At 27.3% G+C, this 2,107-nt stretch overlaps 1 protein-coding gene across 1 annotated transcript; it reads right to left on the bottom strand.

The window, feature by feature from the left end:
• Positions 1-64: 64 nt before the first annotated feature.
• Positions 65-1,910, bottom strand: LOTGIDRAFT_147595 (hypothetical protein; the record flags this gene model as incomplete). The annotated part of the gene is made up of 2 exons (XM_009057903.1): positions 65-392; positions 1,420-1,910. Coding segments are annotated over 2 exons (819 nt in total), but the record flags the coding sequence as incomplete, so codon positions are not given.
• Positions 1,911-2,107: the final 197 nt, after the last annotated feature.

Consider the following 2,107-nt stretch of genomic DNA (forward strand, 5'->3'; position numbering starts at 1 on the left):
AAGTATATAACTGTCTGTAAAAGTATATAACAGTCTGTAAGAGTATATAACAGTCTGTGAGCGTATAACAGACTGTAAAAGTATATAACAGTCTGTAAAAGTATATAACAGTCTGTAAAAGTATATAACAGACTGTAAAAGTATATAACAGTCTGTAAAAGTATATAACAGTCTGTAAAAGTATATAACAGTCTGTAAAAGTATATAACAGTCTGTAAAAGTATGTAACAGTCTGTAAAAGTATATAACAGTCTGTAAAAGACTGTAAAAGTATATAAAAGACTGTAAAAGTATATAACAGACTGTAAAAGTATATAACAGACTGTAAAAGTATATAACAGACTGTAAAAGTATATAACAGGCTGTAAAAGTATATAACAGGCTGTAAAAGACTGTAAAAGTATATAACAGACTGTAAAAGTATATAACAGACTGTAAAAGACTGTAAAAGTATATAACAGACTGTAAAAGTATATAACAGACTGTAAAAGTATATAACAGACTGTAAAAGTATATAACAGACTGTAAAAGTATATAACAGGCTGTAAAAGTATATAACAGGCTGTAAAAGTATATAACAGCCTGTAAAAATATATAACAGACTGTAAAAGTATATAACAGACTGTAAAAGTATATAACAGACTGTAAAAGTATATAACAGGCTGTGAACGTATATAACAGACTGTGAACGTATATAACAGACTGTAAAAATATATAACAGACTGTAAAAGTATATAACAGACTGTAAAAGTATATAACAGACTGTAAAAGTATATAACAGACTGTAAAAGTATATAACAGACTGTAAAAGTATATAACAGGCTGTAAAAGTATATAACAGGCTGTAAAAGTATATAACAGACTGTAAAAATATATAACAGACTGTAAAAGTATATAACAGACTGTAAAAGTATATAACAGGCTGTGAACGTATATAACAGACTGTAAAAATATATAACAGACTGTAAAAGTATATAACAGACTGTAAAAGTATATAACAGCCTGTAAAAGTATATAACAGGCTGTAAAAGTATATAAAAGACTGTAAAAGTATATAACAGACTGTAAAAGTATATAACAGACTGTAAAAGTATATAACAGACTGTAAAAATATATAACAGACTGTAAAAGTATATAACAGACTGTAAAAGTATATAACAGGCTGTAAAAGTATATAACAGACTGTAAAAGTATATAACAGGCTGTAAAAATATATAACAGACTGTAAAAGTATATAACAGACTGTAAAAGTATATAACAGACTGTAAAAGTATATAACAGGCTGTGAACGTATATAACAGACTGTAAAAGTATATAACAGCCTGTAAAAGTATATAACAGACTGTAAAAGTATATAACAGGCTGTGAACGTATATAACAGACTGTAAAAGTATATAACAGACTGTAAAAGTATATAACAGCCTGTAAAAGTATATAACAGACTGTAAAAGTATATAACAGACTGTAAAAGTATATAACAGGCTGTAAAAATATATAACAGACTGTAAAAGTATATAACAGACTGTAAAAGTATATAACAGACTGTAAAAATATATAACAGACTGTAAAAGTATATAACAGACTGTAAAAGACTGTAAAAGTATATAAAAGACTGTAAAAGTATATAACAGACTGTAAAAGTATATAACAGACTGTAAAAGACTGTAAAAGTATATAACAGACTGTAAAAGTATATAAAAGACTGTAAAAGTATATAACAGACTGTAAAAGTATATAACAGACTGTAAAAGTATATAACAGACTGTAAAAGTATATAACAGACTGTAAAAGTATATAACAGACTGTAAAAGTATATAACAGGCTGTGAACGTATATAACGGGCTGTGTGTGGTTAAAATCTCTCGACAGTTGGAATTCGAAAAAAGAAAAACCGTTGTCGCTTTTCTCATAAAAATCATTCATGTACCATGCACACTGTAAATGAAGAGTAGAAATGGAATTGAAATTTTAATTCAGATAGAATGGGAAGTAATTCCGATAAAATCTCCGACCACACTTGATTAATGTGATATTTGTTATCTTTAATATCAGTGTACATAATGGGAGATAATCATTAGAATAACTGGCTCCACTAATTCAAATAGGG

This window comes from Lottia gigantea (genome assembly GCF_000327385.1).
Source record: "Lottia gigantea unplaced genomic scaffold LOTGIsca_3187, whole genome shotgun sequence".
Lineage (NCBI taxonomy): Eukaryota > Metazoa > Mollusca > Gastropoda > Lottiidae > Lottia > Lottia gigantea.